The sequence below is a fragment of the Trachemys scripta genome, chromosome 18 (genome assembly GCF_013100865.1).
Source record: "Trachemys scripta elegans isolate TJP31775 chromosome 18, CAS_Tse_1.0, whole genome shotgun sequence".
Lineage (NCBI taxonomy): Eukaryota > Metazoa > Chordata > Testudines > Emydidae > Trachemys > Trachemys scripta.
This window is the reverse complement of record NC_048315.1, coordinates 1416772-1443527: the sequence shown is the minus strand read 5'-3', so window position 1 is coordinate 1443527 and position 26756 is coordinate 1416772. Positions and strand designations below refer to the sequence as shown.

General features: G+C 53.2%; 1 protein-coding gene across 1 annotated transcript in view; it reads right to left on the bottom strand.

Annotated features, from left to right (window-relative positions):
* The window catches only part of SUPT6H (SPT6 homolog, histone chaperone and transcription elongation factor), a 32334-nt gene extending 6415 nt beyond the window's left edge, over nt 1-25919 (bottom strand). The window contains exons 1-31 of the mRNA XM_034752415.1: nt 25761-25919; nt 24509-24667; nt 24232-24302; nt 23608-23803; nt 22818-22902; nt 21690-21963; nt 20332-20433; nt 19623-19739; nt 19002-19091; nt 18296-18438; nt 17816-17967; nt 16839-16937; nt 14855-14984; nt 14613-14763; nt 13503-13657; nt 12333-12528; nt 11433-11572; nt 11232-11349; nt 10311-10387; nt 9362-9497; nt 8690-8827; nt 8195-8362; nt 7480-7607; nt 6083-6290; nt 5806-5953; nt 5352-5494; nt 3943-4083; nt 2528-2723; nt 2148-2386; nt 862-975; nt 47-171 (exon numbers count right to left, since the gene is read on the bottom strand). Of these exons, the coding sequence (XP_034608306.1) occupies nt 47-171; nt 862-975; nt 2148-2386; nt 2528-2723; nt 3943-4083; nt 5352-5494; nt 5806-5953; nt 6083-6290; nt 7480-7607; nt 8195-8362; nt 8690-8827; nt 9362-9497; nt 10311-10387; nt 11232-11349; nt 11433-11572; nt 12333-12528; nt 13503-13657; nt 14613-14763; nt 14855-14984; nt 16839-16937; nt 17816-17967; nt 18296-18438; nt 19002-19091; nt 19623-19739; nt 20332-20433; nt 21690-21963; nt 22818-22902; nt 23608-23803; nt 24232-24302; nt 24509-24667; nt 25761-25866 (4445 nt within the window). The 5' untranslated portion in view covers nt 25867-25919. The remainder of the gene's footprint in view (nt 1-46; nt 172-861; nt 976-2147; nt 2387-2527; nt 2724-3942; nt 4084-5351; nt 5495-5805; nt 5954-6082; nt 6291-7479; nt 7608-8194; nt 8363-8689; nt 8828-9361; nt 9498-10310; nt 10388-11231; nt 11350-11432; nt 11573-12332; nt 12529-13502; nt 13658-14612; nt 14764-14854; nt 14985-16838; nt 16938-17815; nt 17968-18295; nt 18439-19001; nt 19092-19622; nt 19740-20331; nt 20434-21689; nt 21964-22817; nt 22903-23607; nt 23804-24231; nt 24303-24508; nt 24668-25760) is intronic.
* Between the last annotated feature and the right edge of the window lie 837 nt (nt 25920-26756).

Sequence of the window (26756 nt, the reverse complement as noted above, 5' to 3'; positions counted from 1 at the left end):
GTGACTGACAGCCAGCTGTACCCAACAACATACATACACCACTGACCTCGGCTTCCCTCGAGGCTGGTATCCCAGAAGGAATTTGCCAGGTAGCTCTTTACAGGCACAGATAAAGTAAGGAATAAAGGTCGGCTTCTCTTTCTTGGTCTTTATTAGAAGTTCTTCCAGTTTCTGGTTAGAGGGGAAGAGAGACAAACGCTCCATTGAGATGCCCTGTGCAGTCTGGGGGCAGCACCAGGACTCACAGGTGCGCGCTGATGCCCTAAGAACTGCCCAGCCCAGCCCAGCCTAGCCCAGCCCTCCCCATGGCAGTGTCCAGACACAAACAGCATCCAGTGGTTTCATCCAGGGCTCATTTCACAATACTGAGTAGGGCTGGGAGCTGTAGCCACTCGATAGAGGCAACTGGGAGGTCCAGATGGACACACTCGTGCTTACTTAGGTCAGCGCTCCAGACAATGGTGTCTTTATCCCCGCTTTAGGGCACTCGGGTCCCATCTGAGAGCCCTTCCCCTGGAGTGGGGCAGCGGCAGAGATGCCGATCTGCCCTTGCCTTTGTGATGTGCCAGCACTGTCAGGCTGGTGCAAAGGCAGGGCCCTCCCTTTCCTGGCGTAGACAGTGACATGGCCCAGCAAGCCAGGCCAAGCTCTCTGCTGGTTCTACTGCTCCAAGCTAGCTCCCCCCAGACCCAAAGCTGGGAAGTGACCAACACAAGCACTGTGTGATAGAAGAGGTTCCTGTGTTCTGACCTGTCTTGAACACTGAATTGAACTCAATGGTTCGTGTTCACAGAGGCCAGGAGACTGATCTGGGGCAGCCCGCTGCACCCAGCTCTGCAGCAGCCCTTCTGGGAGGCTCACCTTCCTGTCTCCGCCACTGCAGTCTTGGTAGTATTTGTGACTTAGCAGGTCTCGAGCAAAAGACGCCATTGGCTGGACATAGCGAGCGACGATTTCATCCAGGTCCTCGAATTCCTTGGAACGAACATAGAAAGAGCCACTGTATCCTGAGTCTGACTCAGGATCTTCCAGAGGCAAAACCAAACCCGCTGCGCTGAGCGATGCCCAGGCCTTGGAAGCTCAGATCCTCTTAACCCTGAACTGCGACAGGGGAAGTGCCCATCTGCAGTGGAGTGCAGGGCAAGGGTCCCGTCTCCCTGAAGAGACCCGATCCCTGTAGCATTAACGTACACCACCTGCACCAATGCAAGTGGCGGGCAGCTCGGTTCCTGTCAGTCTCAGGGATAAACAGCGACCCCAACTCTATTTGACAAGCTCGGGGGGGAAGCACTTTGTTCCTCAGACTAAGGGAGCAGCTAGGAAAATGGAGCACAACAAACTGTCTTGCAGTGGTTGGACTAGATCAGGATCTCTCAACTGGTGGGTTGAAGCTGAGCCGGGGCGAGGGCATGAAAGGCAATTGGGAGTCACGAGGCATTGGACATATAATCGAAAGCAAAGAAAAATCTCACTCCTGACTCCTCAAGGTCAAGTATTCTTGGTCAGCCTACTGAAACGCACAACAAATAAGGTGCCCAGGCATTGATTGCACTGTCATGGATCCATTTCCCCTCACATTTACTTTAGAAATAAATGTAATGGGGCTGCATTGTTTTGTTTTGTTACCCTTCAGATAAGGGGTCACAGCGACCTGAAAAGGTTGAGAATCACTGAACTGGATTATCTAATGGGCTCTTCTATCACTAATCTCTAGGATTCTTTTACCCAGAGCCACCAGTTACTCTGGCTGGCTCCGAGTATTCGCTCAGGAACGGGAAGGGACTGAAATCGGAAGCTGGTCCCAAACAGTCCGGGAGCACCTGGGAGAAGAGTAAAGCCTCAGGATCCTGCTCACCGGCTGTCCAGGGCAGTTTCCAGATTTCCGCACCGCCTTGTTTCTAACCCCGTTTTACGAAGCCAGGAAAGGTTTTGGTTTGAGGGCCTATTTCTACGTAACATACGCTGCAAGCCAGGAGTGGAAGCACCCCAGCTTCTGCTACCACCTCTGGGTTCTAAACTCCAAACCATTCAATCCTTTAGCAGTTGCTCTGGGGTGACTGTGCCCTCCCCCACGCCGAGTCAGCATTTCATCTCCCATTTCACTCCGCCAGGTTCACGTCCCCAGTCACGTTCCACCTGGCTCTTACCTCGGTGTTAATCCAAAGGGTGGAGCCCAAACTGAATGCGTTCTCCTTGCCCTCCTCTCGGACATCCACATGTTGGTAAATCCCATCGTTCACCTTCCAGGTGACAGTCAGGTGGTTCTCCCCCTTGCTGCTTGGCCGGATGATCACGTCCCCTTGGTCCATGGTCTCCATCATCTTCTCGGCTTGCTTGAAGCTGATGTTATGGAATGACGGGTGAGCGATCACCCTCTTGATGTATGCTGTCGGACACAAGTGGGCGGTTAGCATTCCCACAGCAGTGGTTTTATTGCAAGAAACATCCAATCACATTTCTTTTCCCTGGGGCAGACTACGAATGTCCATGCCCCCAGTTCTCAGGGACCTAGAGAAGGAATACTCACTTGTGCGTTGCTGCTTCCTCTTGTAGTCTTCTTCCTGTTTGTGATCTGCTGCCTCAGCATCGAAGTCATAGTAAGTGTCTTTGGGTAGCTTCCATTCATTGTTCTTATCCATCAAGTCTGACGTCCTACAGGTCAGGTCTGCACTGAACTTCTCAATGTCTATCTTCATGATCCTACAGTGAACAGTCATTCCCACCTGTGGAGGAGGGGCAGATTGGATTAGTCAGCAGGTGCAACTCACGTGCTGCACCTGTCACTCGGAGAGCGTCCTATCACAGCCACACCAGGTGTGGTGGGCTTGCCTCGAGTATTTAAAGGGACACATCAACCTGAAAATAAAAATCAGATATCCCTCTGAAAGCTGTTTATCTACCACTGCTACAATGACCCTACAGAGAACTAGACCTGGAAGGGATTAGAGGAGAATCTATCTCTTCTCCAGTGTGTTTTCTTTGGCATTTCACAGCCCTTTGCATACTCAGCTTCCTTGTTCTGTTGCTGGTGTCCCTAGTGCCTCTGAGCTGAAAGGGGAAGTGAACAGACAGCAAGCAGCAGTCAGGTGTGCACACACACACACACACAACAGGATGGGGTGGCAGTACCTTTTTCAAGCCTGTCCAAAAGACCCTTCTAAATGAACAGGGGAGCCGAAAAACCCGTAACATTTTAAAGGTCCAGGTCATGTTGTTCAAAGGGGCTCCAGCAAAAACTGGAATGTTGTAGTCCATTTAACCGTGTTGAAATTGACAGTGTCCCCTTGAAGGGATTGCTAGGAGACCTCAGATCTCAACAGGATAGTCCTTCATCTAAACGTTCATTCCCTCAGCAAGGATCCCAAAGGAGAGCACAGAGGTCCACCCTTCTCTTGTAATGCTGTGCACATCATTACATTCTACACCATGGGATCCTACTAATAGGGCCCAGGTCCCTGTTCTGAAGGAGACCAAGTAACTCAGACAGGCCACAGAAATTGATTCAACTAGGAAAAATAACCCTGAGCGAGGGATTCAGCTATAGGAGAAACTACTACGAGCGAGGGAACAATGACCCTCCAGGAATCTAGCAGCTGCTCCTCGAGCTGTGTCAAAAGCTGGGAACAAAGGTCAGCTCCTCATGAGAATGCCTTCTAGCCTCCCAGGCTCTGGACTTCATTCCAACCGTAATAAATCCTGCCCACTCTAGTATGCTAACTGAGTCACACCGTTCCCACCAGCAGCTCAGGGAGACTCGCAGTCTGGGAGAAGGAAGCGAACAAGAACCCAAATTCACTATTGATTTAGAGCCCACAAGGGAAAGAGAGCAGTTGCTGGGGTATGTGGGGAAGAGAGAGACGAGCAGGACTCTGAGCCTCTGGTACCAGCTCTTTAGAGACACCCACCAGGAGCTGGAAGAGGAGATGCACTCTGCTCTCCTACCTTCACCCTTTCTTCTGGCCGCTTAACCACCTTGTCGCTGAGAAACTTGGTTGGTATAAAGCCAGTGACCCCGTTGTCCAGCCGGGTCTTCACCCCAATAGCCTGGCCAGGGCAGGAGCCACTGTCAAAGTGATTCCAAACCTTAAGGAAGCAAAGGAATAAGACACTCAGCATAGAAAACAATTTCCAAAGGCAACACAAGTACAATACAGTTCGACACAGGAGACACATTCAAGCAGGGGCCTGGGTGTGCCAGAGCAAGACGGGGGTAAGTTCTGTAACACTCTGGCTGTAGCAGCAAACTGGAGAACCTGCAGCAGCTTCAGAGAAAGACAGAGGTTTGAGTGACTGAAACTGATCCACGCAGCATTCTTACGCCAGTTCCCCTCGGCTCATGGCAGACAGGTTTGCTTTACAACAAGGAAGGCTAGAATGCTTAGGCTCCGTCTACACTTATGGCAGCGTGCAGAGTACAGGCATGACATGTCGCCACAGGCTGCAGTCAAAGGGAGGCTGCGTTCGCAGCTGGCACTGCAGCCTGTAGCCGTATGCCAGTGGAAGGCTTCAGCAGTGGGGAGGCAGCGGGACACTGCGCTGCTAAAGGTTGCAGTGTAGCTGTGGGAGGCATTGCTTGGGTGTACAGAAAGGCCGTGTAGGTTTTGGACCCTTGGGGTTCAGGCACGTAGGATGCTCTTGTACGTCCCTCACTGTCTATGCTGCTGTTCAGACCCGTGCCAGCCGGGCCAGCCATGGCTGCACCCTGCACACCGCTGCAAGAGTCGACGTCCCTTTCAATTCGGAATCACAACTCCACAGTGAGGGGTGGGTTCTACTGAAGTCCCATGGCTGCCATGGCAACTGCTCATTACCCAGGGTCCTGACCATCAGGGCTGGAATTTGCCACTCTTAAGGCAGGACCCAAAAAATGCCACCCCATCTAAGAGCAGGATGTCTGTGCTGGTTCTTAAATTGAGAAAATGGAGGTGAAATCAGCTTATTTTCTCCACCCCATGGGTGGCTTCTCTGCATAAAACAGAAGAGTCCAGACTCTGAATGTCTGTGGGGAAAAGGTGACCGACTGGCTCCCATCCCATGTCACACCTAGTCAGATATACTGGGCAACCCTCGCACAGCAACTAAGTGATGCTGGCAGACCTAGAAAGAGGCAATTCCAGAAGCACTAGTAAGGATTCACATTAGGGTCCCAGCCAAAGGCTCCAGTAGGGGTTGGGGGCCCATTGTGCTGGGTGCTGTCTGAACACGGGAGGCACAATCTCTGCCCTGAAGCATCTCCTCTCTCACAAGGCCCCTCCGGTACTGCATGCCCTACAGGATGCTCCGGGGCAGTGTCACATCTGAGCAGCCTGACGACGGAGATGGCGCCTGCGGGAGCAGCCCAGTCCCTTTACCTCGCTGAGCTCTGGGAAGTTATCCTGCTGACAGAAGGGACATTGCCAGAGGCCAGTCTCGTCATTCCGTATGGCCTGATCGTAGCTTTCGCCTTGGGGCCTCCTATGGGCTATCCCAGTCACATTGCAGGTGATCATTTTGCCTGGGGAGAGGAAACAGGAGTATATCAGTCACATGCAAGGGTTGGACAGTGCCCCGAATGGGATGCCACACAGGCCTCCCGGAGGCTACTTGGATTACTTAGTACTCCTGTACCTATGGGTGGCCTTCCATAAAAGCCATCAAGTGCGACACAAACGGTCTGGTTCTGCAGCACTCCAACGAGCTGCAGACCTTGCACTGATCCCAGTAAGTGTTCACGGAGCTGCCATTCTCACAGACCTCCGCTGCCTGGCGCAGCTTGTGACGGCAGCTCTGTAACTGACGGAGCCCTCCCAGGAGATGGGCACGTACCTATGTAGAAAGTCTCTGGTGTTTCTTTGGTCAGCATATTGAAGACCTCCTCTGTGTTAGGAGAACGGTACGGGGTTCTCAGATCCTTGTATCTGCAGCTCAGCTCAGCTCGGATGTCGTACAGAGTGATGTGTTTGTCACCGTAACCCTGTTTGTACAATGGCATGGTTTAATGTTTTTAGGATAGCGGTCATGCTAGAAAAGCCCTGTGCAACCAAACCCCAAGAGTTCAGGGCAGGAAGGCAGCTCCACCCCCTCTGCCTTCCCCTTCACAGACCTGTCTCTCCAGCTCTTCAGCAAAGGCGTCAAGATCCAGGTCTTTCAGACGCTCTGGGTTTTCCAGGATCTCCTCTAGAGCTCCAGCTGGATTGGCATCCTCTGCGGATTCGTCGTACTCCAGGGCATCCACTGCCATTTTTCTTGCCCATTCATAGGTTTCAGGGTGGACTCTGGACCCATCTAGGACCTCAATGTAGGAATCCGTGCTAAACGGATTCAAAACACACGCATCAAATTGGAAACTCTGCAGGAGGCCAGAGGTGCAGTCCAAGGCCAGAGGATGCAAAACGACTAAAGAGCAGGTGTTGCTGCTGCTATTCACTTTCACAGTTCACCGCAAAATTTAGCTGCTTCAAATGAACAAGAATTCTCTTAAATGAACATGAAATAGAGACGGGCAGAGTGCAGCCTGCAGCCACCCACATCATCTGGGCATAGCCTGGTTGCTACAGTGCACTTTGGCCAGACTGGTCAAGAGAGAGTATTGCACGTCAGGGCTTGCGCCCTGTAGCAGGAAGCTGTGGCTAGAATTTGCGCTCTCATACTAATTAGGTGTGGTTAGTTGACAATGCAACCCTCTGCTCCAAGCTGCTTCAAAGGTACCCAAACTTTGCCTCAGTCCAAGAGACCCTGCATTCACGTCCCTGGGGTCTGTGTCCTGTACACGCCCAGGCCCTGGCCCTTGGAAGGGCCAGAACTCCCAGGGAGGGGAGCAAGGTGGAAGGGTTCACCTGGCTGCCCTCTTTGTCCCCAGAGACTCTGCCAAGCCCTGGGGAGATAAAGTAAGAAGCAGCCCAGAGAGCACAGCATGTTCCCGGCCCAGAGACCATCCAGAGATTAGAGACTGGTTTCAAACTGCCCTCACACTTTCTAGTGAACACTAGGTTTGGTTAATAACGTTATTTTTAAACTCTATACATTTCTCCACACAAACTCCCACAATCTTCCTTCCAGTTTACGAGCCAGTTAAATTCTTGTGCTGTGCTACTGCCCCAGGTTTGGGACTGTTAAAAAAAGCGTTAAAAATAAATCAAGGAGCGAGACCAGAACTAAACAAAAGGGTCGACGGGTCAGTGTGGTGAAAGGTACAAAGACGCTAACTAGGGAAGAACCGATTCTAGCTTTGGTTTCTCTTCACCACAAAGGACCCCCCCCAATCACAGCAGAGAATTCGTGCTGTACTGCACTGCTCACACAAATGTTTAGGTTGAGTTGGCCTAGAGAGAGACAGATTAATAACCAGTAATAAACTCACTTGGCTGGACATGAAAGGCTGCTGCACAGACATTCCTAGGAATACTGCCCCTGCAGAATGGACTCCCTTTCAGCCAGTCATTCAAGTACTACGCCCATGCAGCTCGCACGTCACAGCATGCAGCACCATCCAATACCAACCTGTCACCCAGCGATGCAGTGTCGATTTTGATGAAACCAGCACAATTGATGAAGACCTTGGGTCCCATGTGACACATGGTGACTAGCTGCGTCCGGTTCTCCAGCCTTGTGTTGTTTTGTTTCAGGATCTAAGGGAGGAGATTTTAGCATTAGCTTTGCAATGCAGCACACGGAGGGAACAGATATCCCAGCCCCGGTGGAAGACAGGCAAGGAAAAGGAGGCCTCAGACTGAATAGTGAGGGGTGCAAAGAGTATCTGGTACAGCCCCCCTGCTCCTGTCGCATTAGCCCTTGCCTTGCCGTATAGGAAGCATCTCAAAGCTACCCGACGGGAAGGTGTAAAAGCAGCACCACACCACAGGCAGGACTGCCGCACTTCTCAGGGTGAGGAGAGGTACTTGGCCTTTCACTTTGTGCCTCCTAAAGCAGCCGAGTGTCCTGATACCACAGCACCGTCTGGCTGACGCTACCGCCATCTCAGGAACTTGCTGGGATTGACGGATCGGCTGAGGATTCCTAGCCACACCCCGCTCCAAGTTCACTCGCAGTACAATAACTACACTCTCTTGGCCCCGTAGGGACAGTGCTGGCAAACACACCCTGAGCGCAGGCCCTGACACTGTGCCTCCCAGTGCTGCAGCCATGATGCGGACTTGCACATAGTAGCTTTAAGGCAACATCAGCTATGGGGTAGCTGAGACAGCTCCATTCTTACCTTGAGCAGGTGAGTCCCTTTGCGTGGCCCCAGGCCACAAACATACTGTAGCAGGGCCTGGCTGTAAGGGTGAGCAATTGCCCGATTGACGTCCACGCCCACCTCATTCACACGGTTTATGAACTCGCAGTAGAGGGCATTCAGCAGCTCCTCCTTCACCACATGTTCCTGCCAAGGGAGAAGGGGGTCACTCATGGGGCAGGTCTACACAATGCTGTTCAAAAGCAAATCTGGGCTGACTCTGGTCCTCAGAGGCGTAACCCCTCCCTTAAGCTCAAGGTGAGTGGAGATTTAACTTGGAGAAGAAGGCTTCTCTAAGGCCGTGAGGCAGATGAGCACTGCGCTCTAGAGAAAGGGAGCAGGGAGGAGTCACACTAGTTGGACGTATCCTAGAACAGGTGGACGCCACGTTGGCTCAGCTTAGGGCCTGTTCCTGCTGTTGAAAATTCCCAGGCTCGTTTCTTTCTGACCGAGACTCCGGTAAGGAACAGTTACCTGCAGAGGGTGAAGCTTCAGACACAGGATATCCTCATCAGAGCTGCAGACCTGAGAAAACTCTATCAGGGGGTCCTGAATGCGGCGAGCCAGGGAGACGGCTTGGCGCAGCACAGGGGGGTAATCCCGGAACTCGTTCTGCAGAGGATCAGAGACGCGGAGTGAGGCTCTCACTGCTGCCAGTGCCCACACCGCTGGTGGCACTAGCACCAGCGACCAGTGACACCAACGCAAAGAAACACCTTTCAGCGCTCAGGGCAGGTTGGGGGATGGGTTCAAAGGCTCCCAGGGCTCTTCTACAATTCGAAAGAAGGTTCCAGCAGAAAGGAGGACAGAATAGTTCTAGTTCCGTTTTGTCCAGTTCCTCCCCATATTAGCTAGGTTGCAGCAACTCCCTTCTGCTCAAGTGGGCAAGGCTCCGTCCAGACCTTGCCAATACATACCCACCGAGTCTCTTGGTGCATGGCTCTTCAGTCAGCCCCAGCAGGATCCCTTCACAAGCCCCTCCAACCCCAAACCCTGACGCACCTTGGCCACGGCTTGATCACCATGCAGTAGCAGAGACCTGCAGCCTGCCTGAGGTGGAGGGATTTCAGTGAGACGGGCTATCCTCCCAGTGACCAGGGAAAGTCAGGCCACTGGGAAGGAGCACAGGGAGGACAGGTGCTTTACCTCTGACTTCCTGCTGTTCATGTAGAGAATGGCCAGCTCATTGTCCACTAGCTCCACCCCAATGGAAGACAGCTGCTGCCCTTGATCCAGTTCATGCACAATCCGCTTGACGTCCTCCATCAACATCTGGGCATCCCTGGGGAGACATGGCCAAGGGGGATTGGGAGGGAGACAAAGAAAGCGGGACACTCAAATCACACTGATCTCCAAGGCAGCTCCTGCAGTGGGCACGTCACACCCCCAGCTCCCAGCCCCTCCGAACTGACCATCGGCTGTAGGTGCTAACAGCAAGAGGCTCCGTCAGTCAAAAGCACCAAATCAGAAGCCAGCCTGTGAACTGAAGGATGCACAGCAGATCTCTCAGGGCGTCTTTAGCCCAGTTAGCGGCTTAGACCGCTCTTACTGGTGAAAGGTGCTGGACTGGCAGCCCTGGAAGCCTTCGCTATACAACCGACCACGGACACTTGGGCAGTGCGAGCTCCCCGCTTCTGCCTGGTCTGAAGGAGAAGGATGCTCACTCGCCATGGTCTCTTCACTCTGCTGCAGGGGCCAGCTGACCACTAGCAATGGGACTGAAGCCACCCACTGCCACAGGCCCACGAGAAAGGCGTGGCCTACCCTGCTCCAGGGCAGCAGGACGATCCCAGGCTAGTTGATCTGTGTGATGCTGGAGACAGCTGGGTTCTGGGACGAGCATTTTCTCTTGGGGAGGGTGATAGGAGCAACTGACAGACACCGCCTCTGCAGGGCTAGGCGCGCCATCAGCACTGCAGAGTGGCGAGCCAACGCCTCACCCTGTAGGATCTGCTGTAGGAGCAGCAGCAGAGTCCCACCCTGCTGAAGGCGCAACATGGACAGGTGGCAAGGGGCGGGGAGGGGGAGACGGAAGAAAAACGAATGGCCAGGGAGGGACGGTGTCGCGGGAAGTGGACGCCAGAGCTCATTGTACCTGTTCTCTCCTGCAATTGTCACCACATGAGGCTTCTTGTTCAGAAGGAATTTTTTCAGAGTTTCGATATCCTGGGCCTGGAGCAGAAAAAAGGAAGCAAGAGGCTCCATGAAAACAGGCCGGTTACTAGAGCTTCCCAGTACCACGTACTGAGCACACGTCCCAGGCCGCAGAGCTCCATTTCACAGGGCAAATCCTCAAACCCACCTATGGCACTGACCTGCCACGACACTCTGCCAGACAGAACACAGAGCGGGGCTAAGCGCTGGCTCCTGGCCCTTCCCAGACAGCCCCGGGAAGGGCCAAGCTGGTTAGAGGTGACCTGCTCACAGAGTTACAGGGATAGAAGCCAGGAGCCCTTCCCGAGTTCCACTGAGCCATGCTGCCTATTGCTATCTGGTGGGGCAGAGGAGAAGGACCCTGAAATGGCAGCTTGAATACTGCAGCACACACAGGAGCTGTGACGCAGGGGCAGAAGGACCAATTCAGACCATCTGTAACGAATGGGCAGCAAGGCCTGTTTCTGGCCTTTCCGTAAGCCGGATGGGCCTTTTCCAAAGGATCCCGGTGCAGCGAGCAGGGTCCCTCAGCAATCCCCTGCCCCTTATGCAGCGCTGGCCTTACAGCCCATACTGATCTGGTCTGCAGCAGAGATCGCTTTCCAAAGTGCTTGCTTACGACTCTCTCACCCAGCCAGAACATGCCCCCTCCTCGCCAGTCACTGATCCTAGGGCTTAGTGCAGAACTCTTCCATTCACAAGCACATAGGTTTGCTCCCAATTCTGATCCACTGGCAGGATGCAGCCAGATAAGTCTCAGACTCAGCTCTGACCAACATGCTTGGGATCACTTGCTGTTGACTGCAGTCCACGGGCACTGTCCCACTTCAGTAATAAGCTAGGGAATACAGCCCCAGCTCACCTTCTTGTCCCGCTCCTCCTCCCGCCAGGCGTTCCGTCTCTTGGTGAAGTGCGGCAGCCGGAGGAAGTCTGTAACCTCGCCTTCACCATTAACCAGGGCACAGAACACGGGGTGGTCTCTGCAAAACAAACAGGGTCCCCCTGAAGTGACGGGAACAGGTAGTACGGCAGGTAAACTCAGGAGCAAACCTTTCCCTCGTACCTGGCAGAGGAGAATGCAATGCCCAGCACCCGAATTCCCTTCCCCTGATTTTCATCCATGAAATCATCGTCTTCCTCCACCTGCTGGTCTGGCCGGTAGGGAGACACCTTTAGCCAGTTGTACAGCTTCCGGCTGCAAGCCTGAAGGACAGGAAGAGGGAGGCGTGTGAGGGAGAAAGCCAGCCTCCCTCCCTTCACATCCCATCAGGCACACAGGCCTCCACTGGGCAAGGTGCAGACAGCGCCCTGCCCTGAGCAAGACGCTGGGGCGAGACACAGAACCCCAACAGAGCTAGAGATGCTGCTCCTTCCAGCCGGGACAGCCTGCTACTGGGAGTTCCTTTGGGGCCAGAGCTCACTGCTAGGATCTATACAACCTCACAGGCCAGCAGCTCCCAGCACAGCACTCTGAGCGATAAATCTTGTCCCTGGGGAATCCGATTATAGAGCCAAGGAATTACCTTGCTCACTGCTGTGGCAGTCAGGATCCCGAAGCACCAAGAGATTCCTGTTTCTTCAACATAGAGCCGGGCATCCTCCAGAGATCTCCTGTCCATGGTGCTCTAGCACGTACTGGGCCCAGGGACTGAAGGACTAGAGCCCTGATTTGCAAGGTCTGACGGATAGAGTACCCTAGTGCAGGTAACCCCTGAATGGGCCAGTTAGAGAGTTCTATTTAATGTTCCTCTTTCCTTCCTACCCAGGGAAAGGAACGAGACTGACTCACAAACGTTCCCGTGGGTCCATCACTGACCTCCTCCTGCCTTTTCACTATCCTCATGTACCCCCGTCAAAGGACTCTCCCCCGGACTGCCTCCTACACTTGTAACCTGTGAGTGTGACTCCAGCCCTGCCCAGAATGCAGGCCACAAGTCAGCATGGGCCCCCGAATACCTCTCACCTTAATGACGTACTCTTTGGCCTCCACCATCAGCTTGTTCTTCAGCTCTTTAGCCATCTGCACGTAGAGGAACTGGTTGAGGGAACGCTCGATGGCCATCGTGCGCTGACGATTCCACTCCTGCACCTGGTGGCTGAACTCGTCACGGTAATAGAACTGCTTGATTTCCTCAAAATACGTCTGGTCACTCCCATAACTGTGGGAGGAGAGAGACGGAGGGGCTATCACGCCAGCTCCTGCTGAGTAGCCTGGGCCTCAGGAAATGGGGTGCCCTCCAGCCTTCCACATCTGCTCCCCAAAGTGGATGTGGAAGTGCTGCAGGTCCCCAGAGGCCAGTGCCCAGCTTCAGCCCCGCAGAGCCTCTTCTGCCCTGCTGCTGAGGACTATGCCCCAGGAAAGGGGGTGTCAGGCTGTCACCCCGTAGACCCTCCCACGGCTGACCTGCTTTGCTCATGCTGGGGTCTCTCTACTTGTGGCCTGCTCCTGCATGTACTCCTAGTTACACTGTCGCTGGCAGAGACCTGTGCTGCGGTGAGGTGGTGGCTCCTAAGAGCTGGGGAGCTCCCTATTGGTCAGCCTCAGGGAGGCGCTTGCTCTCCCCATGTTCCCTTAGCCAGCCTGCCAGACAAAGGGCTGGTTTTACTCATCTGAGGGCTGTGCTAGCAACTTGCCTGGAAGTCCAAAGCCCCCCCAAGTCCACATAATGAGGGGCAGTCTGCAGAGACCAGCAGGCCCCAGCGTGCAGCCATCCCTCTAGGTAGGAGCAGCCTGGTGGCTGTAACAGCTGGAGCACTGCACTGGGGAGTTCCCATATTCATGGGCCAGCTCTCTCTGGAAGTGGAGGATGGCTCCACATGCTGCACTTTAGGTGCCTCTGTTGGGATAAGCCTCGTCCATCACCCCGCTAGGGCTACTGTCCTGATACCAGGATAGATATGTAAGGCCCTGTCTCATTCCACGGCATTATCTCAACTGCTCCTGTGTCAGTGAACCCGTGAACCTGGCTGCCAAGGAGAGAGGAACAGGGCTCCACTGCACAATGGAGCACCAGAGGGATGAGAGCTGGGACCAGGGAAGTTGGTATGACTAGCTTGGCAGTGGGGCGCTGTCAAAGGGGCTCCGAGGCTACGGGGACGCGGGGGGAGAATGCTCGGGCAGAGCTGGCCTCACCCCTCAACGCCTTTCATGTCAATACTGATGTCGATGCTCAGCAGCCCCTCCTCCTCAGCCAGACAGATTTTCAGAAACTGGTCATCTCGCAGCTCCTTCACGGGCTTGTTCTTCAGGTACTTACAAGAATATGCATAGTGGGCTTCATCAACGTCCTGCCCCCGGAGAGAGGAGACAAGACACTAGTGAGTCAGCACCCTGGGGCCTTGGGTAACCGAGTGCATGGAACAAGACCAAACACCCCCCTACCCCCCAACACACACACACCATGCACACTAGCAGCCAGCCTGGCCATGTCTACACTACGTGGACTATAGCAGTGGTGCTGTAGCTACGCTGGCATAACCCAACGGCCTAGGTGCAGCCGACACCGACGGGAGGGGTTCCCCAGCGATGCAGGAACACCGCCCCCCGAGGCGATGGTAGGTAGGTTGATGGAACCATTCTTCCATCCACCTAGCCGCGTCTACACTCGGGGTAAGTTGATATAATGACGTCACTCGGGTGGGGATCTGTCAAACCTCGGAGGGACTTAGCTATGTTGACCTAACATTCAAGCAAAGACCAGGTCTTAAGGACAAGAAAGGTTCTTTGAGATCCCCTGATTTCAATGCCTGCCAAGTTGCATTGCCCTTCCCCAGAGTCTGAACAGGACTCCACAGACTGTCCCTAGCCCTCCCAGGGAATAAATGCTGGTGTCAATGTCTTGGCAGCAAAGGCTCAAGCCCATGAAATGATGGGAGTTAACGCTGTGGCAGCCTGCTGACGAACTCCTGAGGTAAACCCCACGCTGGCCTCTCACCCCCCCAAAGTGTTCATGCCCCATCGAGGACCAGGTAGGAGCAGGAGCAGACCCCAACTATACACCACCAGAGAGGTCTCGGAGCTGCCATGGTGGGCTTCATCCAGCACTCCCCAAGCTGGGCTCCAGCACACAGCAGATGCTAAACGCTAAGCACTGACCCGAGAATGCAGGCAGGCAAGGCCAGACTCAGCACTTTCCTTCGAGGCAGAAGGAGCGCGCACATTATTGAACCATGCAAGAGTGATCGGCTGGCCTAAGCCCAGCCCCCCGCAGACATCCCTGGGAACAGTGCTCCACTCCCTCACCTTTTTACCCTTCTTGGTCGGTGCAATGTTGAGTTTGGCTCTCTCTTGGAAAGTCTGTCTCAAGACCTGCCTGACGAGTGGCTCTCGGGCTATCTGCAAGGCCACCATGTAGCGGGCTCCTTCCAGCACAGCCTCAGGGGTTGGGAATTGACTGAAAGGAGACACAGGATGTGAGAGCACCTGATGTCATCTCTCCCCACACATCCCAAAGAGACCATCCAGGGCAGCACCTGCACACTGACCTACACACGTAATCTTTGGCCAGCTCCAGCGGCTCTGCTGGGAACTGCTCCGTCTCATGACGCTGGTAACTGTCCCGAAGATTCTCTCCAAACTGCTCAGGCGTCAGACCAAACTTCTTAGCCAGGCCATCTAGGGCAGAGAATGCACAAGTATGCAAGGAAGTGCATCTTCGTACATGCTGATCAAAACCACCCACCCACATCCAGTAGACAGGGCCCTGGCTCCTCTGAATAAGGGCAGCTGCTACGCCGGAGTGTGTTAACACCTGCCTCCACTCTGCAGCCAATGAGTTCATTTTATCCTTGTGTTGTTGTTGTCGTGGGGAACTCATGCTATGTCCCATGGAATCACTGTGTGATGACAGACAAGTAGGATAGGATGATAGGCATACCAGACTGACAAGTATTCAGGAGTGATGAGTATGTACAGTAACTCCTCGCTTAACGTCCTCCCGCTTAACGTTGTTTCAAAGTTACATCGCTGCTCAATTAGGGAACAGGCTCGTTTAAGGTTGTGCAATGCTCCCTTATAACGTCGTTTGGCTGCCTGCTTTGTCCACTGCTTGTAAGGTTCTGTGGAAGAGCAGTGACTTTACAAGGGAGCATTGCACAAGTTCCTCTTCTCCACCTCCTCTTCAAACAGCTGTTTGGCAGCGCTTAGGACTTGTGGGGGTCGGGGAGGATGCGGCTGCTCCGGAGAGGAGGTGGAGTGGGGGTGAGAAGAGGTGGGCCTGAGTGGAGCGGGGACAGGAAGAGGCAGGCCTAGAGCATCCCCTGGCAAAGCCGGCGCCTGTTCTTTTCCGGGGAAGCTGCTGCTGCTGCGGTGCTCCCTAGCGTCCTTGCCTGCAGCGGGCTGTGCCTGTGTGGGGTAAGCCAGGGGCACCTCCCAGCACAGTACTGGTCAGTACATAATGCCTTAATGCCTTTTGTCTGTCCCCAAAAAAATTTCCTTGGAACCCAACCCCCTGCATTTACATTACATCTTATGGGAAAATCGGATTAGTTTAACATTTCACTTAAAGTTACATTTTTCAGGAACATAACTACAACGTTAAGGGAGGAGTTACTGTATTAGGTATATAAGTAAAGCACGTCTGTAAAGCATGGCCTACAGGCTAAGGCCTGTAAGATTTCAGCTTAGTCACCATAGGCCTCAGGCGTAAGGAGACTTGACACGAGTGACTGACCTAAGACTGACCCTATGCCAATAAGCCCACAAGATTACTGTGAAGGATGTGCCAATAGGGGATGCTATGGAAAATATGTACCCATCCAGAGCACAAGACACCTGATTGGAACATCATGGAAAATTCTGTCCTGACTGCAAGTTACCCTGGAAAGAGGTCGATGCAAGTATTAAGACGCTATAAGTAAAAGGGGAACTAAGAACAGGCTGTGAAAAGCAGGGCACCCCCAAATTTTGGGGGTATGGAAGTACAGATAAGGAAAAGGGGGGGGGTTAGAACTTCCTGCACATGCATAAGGCACGGTCAGAACAAGATAAAAGAGGTTCCCTGGTGGGGCTAAAGTGGAAAGCCCCTGAGGGGAGACCCCCGCAAGAATCACCCCTCTATTGATGCCTACCTGTTGAGAGATCCACCAGACTGCACAGTACCTTTGGCACGCGAGTACGAATACAGCCTCGGCTATTGCTTGGGCCCTCTCAGCTTGTGTGGATGGGTATGTGCGTGTCACTTACAATACAAACAACATTTTTTTAAACTTATAGCTGTGTGGTCACTGGATTAGCTCTTCATGCGCTCCGAAGAGTCGCCCAGGCCAAGAGACCCCTGAAGGGTAACCGTCACCCTACTGAGCTGAGCACCGCAGGAGCCACGCTCACTCCTAGGGATGTTAGAGTTTAACACGGAACTACCAAGTCAATTTTTAAATAGAGGCTACGACTCCCAGGCCTGATGATGCACTGCCTAGCAAGGCATGCCTGCAGCCAGCGCATCATGATTCACCAGGCGGAAGCCCTTACCCAGCCCAGCGGTTTGACAGATGGTGTACATATCCCTGCGGGATGCCTGCTTCAGCTCGGGCCCCTTCTGCTCTTCATCTTCTGCATCCTCTCCTTCACCTGCAGAGGAACAGTGTATTCAGCGTGGTGTCTATAGGGACACTCGTTAGACCCCTGCGGTGCTGGCTGACAATCAAGAGTCCCGTGTACTCTGCTACAAGCTGGAACTGCCCCTGACCCAGGGCCCCTGGATTCTGGGGCACTTCAAACTGGAGAATCTGCTGCAGCTTAAGATAGCTGACCAATGGATGGGTGCACTGAACAGTCAATACCGTACCAGCGGGCCACGGAACCCGACAGTAAGTTCAATTGTACTCTGCTTCTACAACTTTAATTGTCAGCGTGCTGCAGAACTTTGTACTGAAAACCCGTAACTGCCTTATGTTCCAGGAGAAGCTGGCGGTCTTGGCAGCTAGTCGAGCGGCATGTGGGCTTTCTGGTACCTGAGAAGATGTAGGATGTCGTTTGGGATCATACTGGCTATGAATGGATTGGACTGATGGAGGGGCACCTGAACAAGGGTTGGTTTACAGAATTCCACAATATGGCTGACTCAAAGCCACCCTCCTCTTCAAATCCTGGGGGTGGGGCCTGCTGGAATACAACGCCAGGCATTCGGTGCTCTAGCTTGATCTGCAGGGATGGTGAAATCGACAGCTTCCACAGGCTGCACATGCAGACTGAAGATGAGGGTGGCTGCAACTTGCTCCAGTGTAGATTAATGAGTGGTAGAGCTCAGTCTCCCGGACAGATCAAGGATGGAAGGGAGCAGGGGGTGGGGCTAGGTGGATCATGTGCGCACATACCCGTGTAGGCACGTGCTTGGTTGAGGAAGGAGCAAGCGTGCTGCCTCTAAATGTCGCACAATTGTTTTAAAGCAGCAGCTCCAGCTGCCCCAGGGTCACAAGAGCGAAAAGCCTAACTCATTTGGGACAAACCTTCCGCCTCTTCCCCATCCTCCCGGATTCGCTTGTGCTTCTTTCGGCTGGCTTTGGCAGCATTCTGCATCTTGGGGATGTCTCGCCCGTAGTACAGCAAGAAATGGTTATACACGTCCTTCAGCTCATCCATGGACTGCACGTCCTTCAGCCTACAGTGTGCAAAGGCAGCATGTCATTCCCACGTGGCCCTGAGCTGGGACCTGTGCACGAGCAGCCAGCTCTGTGACTGATTAGTCCGGCAGAGGCAGAACTCCGGTTATTGCCCTCTGAACACTTACAGTCTGTTTCCCGTCTCTCTGGCTTCACAGGGAAACTCCCACAGAGAGACTGCAACAGTCAGGCATTGTGCTGCTATGTGATCGTTTCATACTGAAAAGGTGCTTGGTGCTGGGATTTTGGACAGCACGCCTATCAGTCTGTAAGCCACTTGGGGATGAAAGGTGCTGTATAAGAACACAAAAGGTTATAGGACCATACCTCTCCATGTCAGTGGTATCAAGAGCCCTTATCCCATCAGCCAAAGGTTTGTCCGGATCAGCAGAGATTTGCTCGTACTGATAGGCCTGCATCTTCTCAAACAGACGGGTCAGGTTCTGCTTGCGGATCTTCAGCTGGGTCCACTGTAACATGGTAGCAGAAATAAGTGTGTGCTAACTCCTCTCTGTCTGGAACCCACTGTTTGTGGCCCTGTCTCCCTGCTACTTCTTCCCCTCCAATTTCGCTGGCCAAGGCAGGTCCCTAACCACCATTGCTGCTGGTACTAGAACGACATTCGTCAGCAAGGAAACATCTCCAATAGCTCAGCCCACGTCTGATAAGCACGGCAAGTCTCAAAGCAGAGCAGGCTTTGGGCAGAGGGCACCAGGAGGTCCTGGCTCACTGCTGCTGGAAGAGTCACTAGACCACAGACAAGTTTAGGAGAGAGAACAGGGCAATCCCTCCCTTCCCAGCTAGGTATTCCCCATTGCCAAATGGGGGCAGAACCCCAAGAAAAGGGACAGCCTGGTCTCCAGTGTCAGGAAAACAGGCTGCAGTGTACCTGTGTGGGGCTGGATATACTTAGCAGCCCTGGGGGTCGGGGACATGGCCTAGCTGCTGATGAACTAACAGTGGGTGGGAAACGCAGTGCGTCTGCGGAAGTCTCAGACAAGCACCATTCTAGAGCAAACCCCTTGCCCCTCACCTTCTCATCCCACTGCCAGACCCTCCAGAGGTCATTGATGTGCAGCTCCGGCTCGACGTACTCCTTTCGGTAGAAGGCGATGAATGGGACCTAGGTGGGAAACGAGACCCATCAGTGCCCCCTACTGGCAGTCAGGAGTATGGAGAAACGCAGTTACCCCAGGTGGTGGGGAGGAAAAGCTGCCAGGACTGCACACAAGGGCTGTGGGGAGCTGCCCTCTCCTGCCTTGCTATGGCAGCGGATTTAGCCCAACCCCCATGCGCGGGACTCTGGCAGCCCCAGGCGTTCGGCAGCGTGGCGTTGCCCTCCATGTTCACTCCCACAAGAGTGAATCAAAGGGGCTCTCGGTCTCTAGGTAGCGGTGCAGGCGACAGGTTGGGCTGAGGTGAGTGTGGATTACAGATTACAGCCTCAGGAGTTCTGAGCTCGTCCCGCCTTCCCCTGCAGCTGCTCTGGCTCCTGCAAGGCCAGGGGCACTCGAAGCAGGTCCCCCGTGCTGGCCCCTGTGAACTCTTTCCATTGGCCCCAGTCCACTGGCAGCCGCGGCATTAACCCTTCACATTCCCAGGTAAAACTAGCTTTGACCCTTGCTCCCAACCCTCCTGCAGAATTGTGAGCTACCTCGAAGTGCTGATTCCTCATGAAGTTCAGGGCTTCTTTAATCTTCTGTATGGTGCTGGGCCCCTTGCGGCTGAAGCTGCTACTGGCCTGGCCCCGGTCCAAGTAATCAGAACTTTCCTGAAAGAGGGAATATCATGTCTAACGCTTCCCACAGCCCCCTCCCCAGGACGCTGGGCAGACCGGCCTTGTCAATGGGGAGACAGGCCTAGCCCAAGGGAACGTGATGTCCCCAATTAACAGACACTGGTTTGAGAGCCCAAAGCATCAGCCCTTTGTGACTCAAAGTGCAGTTTGGATGAAGGATCTGATGGAGGTGACTGAGGGGTAGCAGCGAGCTGATGATTAACAACACTCACTACCCCCCCACAGCACTGCTCCAAGAGCTTCATGAACTACAATGCCTCAGGGGCCGTCTGAGCAAGGCATCACCACCTTCAATTCACAGAGGGAAACTCAGCCAGATGCAAAAGCGACCTGCCCAACGCCAGAGAGAATCAGTGGCAGAGCAAAAACAGTTCAAGTGTCCTATCCCCCATCCTCTTCCTGTTTCATCACTAGATGGGTAAGGAACCCAGGCATCAGCTGTCCTAGTAAATTAGGTACCACCTCACTCCAAGAAGAGTCCAGGAAGAATTTCCCCAAGCAAAGCATGCTGGAAAGTTAGAACTGTAGCCACCTCAGACCCAGGGTCCAAGGAGAAGGCTGTTACCTGCAGGGAGATGGTAGGTGTGGCAAAGGCATTCCTGTAGATCCAGTCAGCTTCCTCCTCCAACTCATCATCTTCAGCACTCTTCACAGGGATGGAGCGCAGCTGTAGGTGAAGGGAGGGCCAGGTATCACTTGTGGCTTGCATTACACATCAGTTCTGAGGGGCCCACAACCCTTCCTTTCATTGTGCACATGCCTGGGAGGTCTCAAAAATGCCTGCACCCTAGGGGTTCCATTGATAGCAGCTTTTCAAAGCATGCATCTTTGGACTCTGGGACCTACCTGTGCCCAGCTTCATGCTAGGTCACCATCAGCTCGTTTTTTGGGAATCACTGGCAGAAAATTCGGCAAGGGGTGCACAAGTGACACTGCCAGTCAAACCAGAGGCTCCCAAACCACTTGTGCCATGACCTCTTCTACACCAATCGCTCTGCACCCCTTGGGTCTAGCCCTGCCACATCAGCGCTATCCCTGCAGGAGCCACACAGAGCGCCAGTGACTGTGCCATCAGAGTCTTGTCTCTCTCAGCATTTCATCTCCCCCACCTCGTCTATCCCTGGGCTTGCTCCACCTGTCATGACAGTGTAGCAGGGCACAACAAGTCTGGCTAGGCCCCACGACTCTTCCCCCAAGAAGAACGTGGCACTCCCATGTGCATGGCCCATTGATTCAAAGAAAAAAACCAATTCAAATTCAATATTTAAAAGAAAAAGGTCCAGAGCTGCTTCACGCATTTCATTCCCAGGAGGGTGGGTTCAAATGTCTGCCAAGGGTTCAGGGGCCGGGAGAGGGCAGAGAACTTTGAAGGTTTCAAGGGGGTCAGGGCTATGGGCAATGGGATGAAATTAAAAGAGGGAAAATTGAGTCTGACTCTCAGGAAAAATCCCAAGTGTGAAATATGTCAGGCTGGGGAACACCCACGGCAGGACGTAGCGAAAGCGCCAATCGCTAGGATCATTGAAGAGGAGGTTATATCAAGCACTAGAAAACGTCTTGTGGGAAACATCCTGCATTAGTTAGGCTGGGGTACAGACAAGGCTGGAAAGTCCTAGCAAGCTCTCTCTCCCCTTTTCAATCTCCATTCTCATGGTGAAGAGCTGTAATGGATGGGATCCAGCACCAGGGAGAGCTGGGCAAAGCTGGCTGGCAGCTGGGGAACTGTACTTCACACCCACGTTGGCAACACAGACATCCAGTGGCCAACGGGAAACCCACTGCAGTTCCCGTCCTGCCTTTTCAGCACCAGCACATGGGCAGAAGGGAACCAGGATCCTAGCCCACATCCCCAAAGAGCTGCACTACAGACCATCAGCTCTCGCTGGCAGCCCGAGGCCCTCTCAGCAGCACGGACCCCCTCACCTGGAACCTCTCTGGCATGTCGGTCACGCGGATCTCATTGTCCTGGTCTGTCAGGTGACTGCTCTCCAGCTCACTGGGCTCGTACATCTCAAAGATGCTTCGTCGACTGACGCGCTTCTTGGCAGTCTTTTTGGGTCGGACGCGGATCTCCCCTTCGGCCTCCTCATCCTCGTACTCATATTCCTCCTCCAGCTCCTCATCATACTCATTGTACTTCTCAAATTCATCATAGTCAAAGTCCACTCCGAAGATCTCCTGAGCCTCTTGCAAAGCACTGGAGGAGAGACAAAGCTTCATTAACCCCCAAGTTCCCTGAAAACCTTTCTCGCTGGGTGTGCGTACCCTGGCACCTGTGTTCACGGTTCACAGCTTCAAGTCGAGCATGGCAGGGAATGGGTTGGATGTTTACATAGCTCATGAAGCTTCACTCACAGCACGTGCTGCTTTGTGCAGAAAGAAGAAGTATCTAATCAATTTCCAATTAACTTGCTCCCAAGACCTTGCCCCTCCCAGGAAAAGCCTGGGCACTACAGAACTGTTCTGTGATGGCCAGGGCCCGATGGCAGGGCCTTCTCATTTACCAGGAGTTTCCCCCAATGCCCTTTTCAGGAAGCAGGGAAATAACAAGTCTGCCCAGAGCAGAGGAAGCTAACACTTTCTCCAGACCAGCTAAACAACTGGTACTCTCAGCAGCACTATCCCGAGAGCAGAGCCTTCAGGCCCAGAATGACACCTGTGCTCCCAGCGGGAACTCGGAAAGTGACAGGGAGAGGGAGTGCCTCGCCCCCGCACTGGGTGAAGTGAATAGGAACGGCACTCCCGAGGTACCAGTTTGGACAGAGGATGCAGATAAATTATGGGCCTGGCTCAGAGAGGCATGGGGATGCCCCTGCTAAAGGACTGGTCGGTGTCCTTGCAAGAAAGGGGCAATCTTCTACAAGGGAGGGGAGATTTGGCACTTCAGAAAGTCACAAGCTATGGACTTGGACTTCTGGATTTCATCTTAGCTTGGTTTCCCTAGGAGGGTCCCAATGTGACAACAAGGGGATAGGGAGGAACTGGCCAGACTGCCGTTGTGAGGGCTGAGGAAACTGAGTAGTCTCCCCACAAACCTCTACTTCTACTTACGCATCTGTGTAGCCAGGGAGCTTCTTCCGCCACTTTGGCTTCTTCAGAGGTTGCCCATCATCATCCACAATGAAGTCGTCAATGTCTGGACACAGAACGGGGTTTAGGTTATTCAGAGCTCTGCTAGCGCGTACCCAGGCGGCCACATAGACAAGCCTTTGCTACAGGTTTCAGCTATTGCTGGGTGCTAACCTAGCCAAGTCACCCATACCATCCAGGTGCCTGCCGGGAAGTTCTAACCCCTAGAACTCCAGGGATCAGCCAGTGCTAAGCTCACACTCCCAAAGATTAAGAGAACTTTGTAAGGCAAAGCCACCACAACCACAAAAAGCCTCACTGGGGGGCTATCAGTCACTGGGTTAAATGGAAGGAATACTTGCAGTCCATCCCCTCCCACTGGCCAGTGATGTTGGGCTGCTGCCTGAGGGAAGACTTCCGGCAGCAGCAGGGCCTAATGGCTCAGAATTTGTGCTATCAAATGCCCAGAGACAGGTACTCTGCTCCCTTCATTTAAAGCGGTCACTACCACCATTCTGGGGCAAGTGAGGCCAGAAGAACAGCAACTCTAAGCAATTCTCTTCCCTAACCACAGCCTGGCCACATGTGTACCCCGTGGCTGTACACTTGGTCTGGGAGGTGGGTGCAGAGCATGAACAGCAGCGAGTTCACTCCCACCTTGGGAGCAATCAGTTCCTCCACCCAAACACTGGGCACAGACAAAGCTTCAGATGCACAAGGCCTGAAGTGCAGGGAGTGAAAGCACTCGAAGCAATAGGCCACTGATGCCTACCAGATTCATCTTCCTCGTCCTCTTCCTCCTCTTCTGGAGGAGCTATGGGAGCATCGACAGCCTCGCCCCCCTCTTCCCCTTCCCCATCCTGGAAGATTTCTTCAGCAATTGCTTCCTTCTCGTGTTCCTCCTTCCCATAATCCTCCTCTTCATCATCCTCATCATCTGACATTTTTCGCACACGCCTGAATTTTTGCTACAAGAGTAAAGTAATCATAAGGTCCTTGTCATCACAGACACCACATAAATACAGCATGTTCTCTACCAGAGCCCTTCCGAACACTCCCTACCCCACGGCAACGTATCCCAACCACGGGGAGCACCAGTGCAGTCCATCAGGTGTGCAGGGCCTCCCCAGAGCTGGGCAAAGCCCTGCCTATCATTCTGAGGGCCACAACTCTACCTTCCCAGCACCCCAGCTCTCACCCTCGGGCTGGGAGAACTGAAGGCCTGGCCTCCACGGCTGTCCTTGACTTCCACACTACAGAAGTGCTCATACAGCAATGCACATAACACACCCATGCTGGGCTCAACTTTCCATCCCCACCTTCCCCGTCTCACTTACTAACCCAAGCCCAGGTCCCAGCTCACCATGCAAAATACTGGCATGAAAAAAGAACTCACTCTTTTGACTTTGACACCCAAGTTCTCTTCAATGAGGTCAAAATCGTCATCCTCCAGACGGTCATCGAAAGCTGGCAGGAGAGAGCAGAGACAGGTTACACTCCCCCCTACTGGTCAGTGCACAGCACAGAGATTGAGCTAGCCCCATTACTGCTCAGGCATCAGACCCTGGGAGGGCCAGGAGAAGCCCCTGTTCCCCACTCTGCAGCTCAAACAGGGCAGGTGTGTGTGTACTGCACCACACTGCCTGCCGCAGAGCCCAGCTTACACAACTTACTGCGTTTTCTCTTTTTGTGGCCGACATCATCCTCCGAATCGCCAGAGTCGCTTGCCTCTTCCTCCTCCTCCTCTTCCTCGTCATCATCATCATTAATGAATCCCTTTAGGTTCCCCTGCTCATCTTGATCATCAAGATTCTCCTCCTCCTCCTCTTCATCTGAGATGGGCAGTAATACAAGTTTCAGAGAGGCTCAGGACACTTCACCCAGACTATTCTAGGTTATTTGCAATGAGCTCCTCTCTCAGCTTATCGGTTGGGGGCGTCACAGAATTCTAACTTTCAACCCGTACCCAAAGCAGACTCCTGCCCAAGTCAAAAGCCCAGCATTTCAGCAGCCTTACCGGGCTCCGTCTGCATTGAGAACAGCATTACAAGGAGGTCTCATTGCTGAAACAATTTTGTGGCGTTGAAGTTAATATTCATCGCCAGCAGGCAGCTGGGTTACCCTAGCTCTGTCTGTCTGAACAGTGGAGGCAGGCTGCAATGAGCAGAAGGCCAGAGACTCTGGAGCCCCCCGCTCTTCCCCTCAAACAAAGCCCAAGTTCATAGACCCTCCCAGCTGGTTCCAAAGCCTGCTCACTGGAGCGGTCTCTGCAGAGGGAATGGGGAGCTGCATGTGTGAATTCCTTTGCTTTACTGGGTAGCATCAGGTGGTTCGAGATGTTGATGGCAGGTGATTTGGTATATTAGAAAATATACTTCCAAGTGCTTTGAGGAAGAAAGACACTAAAACATTCTATGGGACTGCCTAGAGCCTGCCCTCTCCTCTGCTCATTATGCCATGGCTTTGTCATGTGTTCCCCACAGATACAGGATGCTAAACTGAATAACTAGGGATCAAATCCTTTACACAAAAATGCACTAAGGGCTTATCTACCTGGGGACGTTTACCGACAGAACTATACCGGCATAACGCCACGTGTGGCCACGCTTACTACAGACTGAGCACGTCCCTGGGGGGAGGTATGCCAGGATAAGTACAGTGGTGTGTTTATACCAGTCGAGTTCTACTGGCAGTTTTCTCCATGGAGACAAGCTTTCCCAGTCAGCAGGGGACACACCTGTGTGTCTGTTTCTCAGGAGAGTGCTGCCTTATATGGCCTGGTGGCAGGTTACAGTTCACCACCAAACCCTCCGCCCCGCAGTGATGAGAAGGAACCGTTGCTAATCACTGAAAGATGGAAGAGCCACCATGACTGTTCAGGGCATGCTGAGAGAGATGGGCCTGGTGACAGACGAGCAAACTCACCATCTTCCTCTTCTACAAACTTCTTGTTTGCTCTCGGAACAACCTCCCCATCGTCGTTGTATTCCTCCTCCGACTCCTCAGCCTCGCTCTCCACAAAATCAGACATGGCTCCGGCTTCTCACACCCCGCTCCACAGAACTACCTGGCAAACATGAAATCCCACTTACAACCAGCCAAGGAAGCAAAAACCAATGTACTCCGAAGAGTCGCAAATACAGGGAGAGAGTTAAGGCAACAGGATTTCAAACCATTTATGAAGCCCCCCGAATTACCCATAATCCATCCTGCATGAACACACCAGTTGCAAAGGATTATGCAAATCAGACAGCAACCGAGAGCTTCTAGAGGCTTTTAACCTGGTCTGAGCGAGCAGACAAGTCACAGGAGCAACCATCATTACAGAGTATCAGAGGAGTAGCCGTGTTAGTCTGGATCTGTAAAAGGCGACACAGAGTCCTGTGGCACCTTATAGACTAACAGACGTATTGGAGCATAAGCTTTCGTGGGTGAATATCCACTTCATCATACTTCGTATTCACCCACGAAAGCTCATGCTCCAATATGTCTGTTAGTCTATAAGGTGCAACAGGATTCTGTCATCATTACAGAGATGAGCTCCTGTCTCAACCAGAAAAGCAGCACCACTTGATCGCTGCCCAGAAACCTAGGAGATATACAACCTCAATTAAGGTTTTAACATGATTAAATGTCGCACTCTGCTAATGAAATAAAAGCTAGAGAAGCCTGATAGGATATATTGCTGACTGGCTGCTTACCAGCCTAGACAAACAAGGCAGCACATTGTTCACAGAGCTCCAGGAGCCAAAGATGGCAAACTTACTACAGGAAAGGGCCTCAGAGGACAGAATGCTCCAGGAGCCTGGATGTGACAAAGCGTGACAGTTACACAGCATCACAATAACCCTGCTCTGGATTAGAATGTTTACGGATTACCAAAGAACAGTAAGAGACTCACTGGTAGGATTGAAACGAAGG